The 1,720-nt window shown below is 35.2% G+C and overlaps 1 protein-coding gene across 1 annotated transcript; it reads left to right on the forward strand.

Annotated features, from left to right (window-relative positions):
* The first annotated feature begins 260 nt into the window (after nucleotides 1-260).
* Nucleotides 261-1,196, forward strand: LOC123661246. The gene has a single exon (XM_045596233.1). The coding sequence runs from the start codon at nucleotides 261-263 to the stop codon at nucleotides 1,194-1,196; it is 936 nt and encodes a 311-aa protein (XP_045452189.1).
* The last annotated feature ends 524 nt before the right edge of the window (nucleotides 1,197-1,720 follow it).

The following is a 1,720-nucleotide window of genomic DNA, read 5'->3' on the forward strand; positions in this document are numbered from 1 at the left end:
AATTATTTAACTTGCAATGTATGCATGTCTTTTTACTTTTAATTTATTTATTAAAACGAATAGCATCGTCAATTTTAAGCACGTGTTAATTTGAATGCCAAAATAAGGATTGTAGTAATCGTTTCATCGCTGACCACCGTACGCTTAGCACGCATTACATCGTATCTGCTTGAGTTTATTATTCGCTAGTGAGTCACCAGTGTTTCTCAAACTCTTTTTTTTTGTTATTTTTTTTGCTGTACATTTCTATATCAATCAAAATGAAGTGCGACAACTGTAATGCTAACTTTACTGATGGAGTATTTTGCAATGGTTGCAAGAGAAATATGGATTTTTCCTGTGCATCGATTTCGGAGGCTGGCTACCGTAAGCTCGGCCCGGAGCGACGAGCCAGTTGGAGGTGCCCTACTTGCAAGTTGGCCTCTGTAAGTCCGAAATCAACAAAAGCTCCTGAGGTGGCTGTTGTTGAACCTGTTACTATGGAGATGGTTCTTTCGGAGATACGTTGCATTAAGACACAACTCAGTAAACTTCCTGAGCTCCTTGAAGACGTAAAGTCGATTAAGAATGAAATTATTGAGCTAAAAGCGGCCTGTGACTTTAATAGTGCCAAACTTGAAAACTTAGATGCCAGAGTTGTGGATATTGAAAATAAGGTCCTTCATATTCAACAATCTGACTTGAATTACTCTAATGACATAGCATTACTTAAGAGGGATAACATCAACAGGGAACAGTGGTCGCGCATGAATAATGTTGAGATTAAGGGTGTGCCTCTTAAAACTGCAGAAAATCTGTTCAATATTGTTGAATGTATTGCTAAAGTAGTTGACTACACCTTCCCAAGGACCCAAGTGAATTATATTGCGCGTGTTCCGACACACGGCTCGAAACAAAAGTCTATCATCGTCAGTTTTATAAACCGCTATATTAAAGAAGAATTTGTCGCTGCGTGTCGCGCTCGAAAGCACATAACGGCAAAAGACATTGGATTTTTGGAAGACAATCAGTTAATTTATATCAACGATCATCTGATTCCCGAATTTAAGAAGCTTCTTACGAAAGTCAAAGAGCTAACTAAACAAAAGGGCTACCAATATGTCTGGGTTAAATTCTGTAAAATTCACATACGAAGGAACGATAAATCCCCGGTCCAAATTATTTCCAAGGAAGCGGATTTAAACAAGATAATTTAGTATGTAGTTTGCATTGTTTAATTATATATAAGATTTTATATTCATATTTCGCATCAGGAAATTATTTGCATAATTTTTCAATATTGTTTGTCATCACAATCATTTTTTATGTTATACTCATCATTATTAGTTTGAATATAATTTTTTGTCATAGTTTGAGAATTGCATGCTTAGTTGTCTGTCGGACGCACGGCTATTGTCCTATACTATCATTAAAGACGGAATTGCAAAGTATACGTCTATCGCACTCATACTTATTAATTCGCTTATCCTACTTTATGCAGCCAACTTACTACCCGCTATACGTATCTGCTAACTTAAAAGTTGAATATTTTATTCTCATTGTTTATTTTTTATCTACCCACACATCACCGTATTATTTACTAATTCACTATAAGTTTGTATACAATTGCTATTACTTTACACGGGTATCTAAGATATTACGCTTAATAATATGAATTACACAAATTCACTTAAAATTTATTATCAAAACGTCAGGGGACTTCGCACAAAAACTTCTATTT

Source organism: Melitaea cinxia, chromosome 16 (genome assembly GCF_905220565.1).
Source record: "Melitaea cinxia chromosome 16, ilMelCinx1.1, whole genome shotgun sequence".
In the NCBI taxonomy this organism is placed as follows: Eukaryota; Metazoa; Arthropoda; class Insecta; order Lepidoptera; family Nymphalidae; genus Melitaea; species Melitaea cinxia.

What these genes read in the sequence shown, in the direction of transcription:
- LOC123661246 (XM_045596233.1), top strand. Translation starts at nt 261, where the DNA reads ATGAAGTGCGACAACTGTAATGCTAACTTTACTGATGGAGTATTTTGC.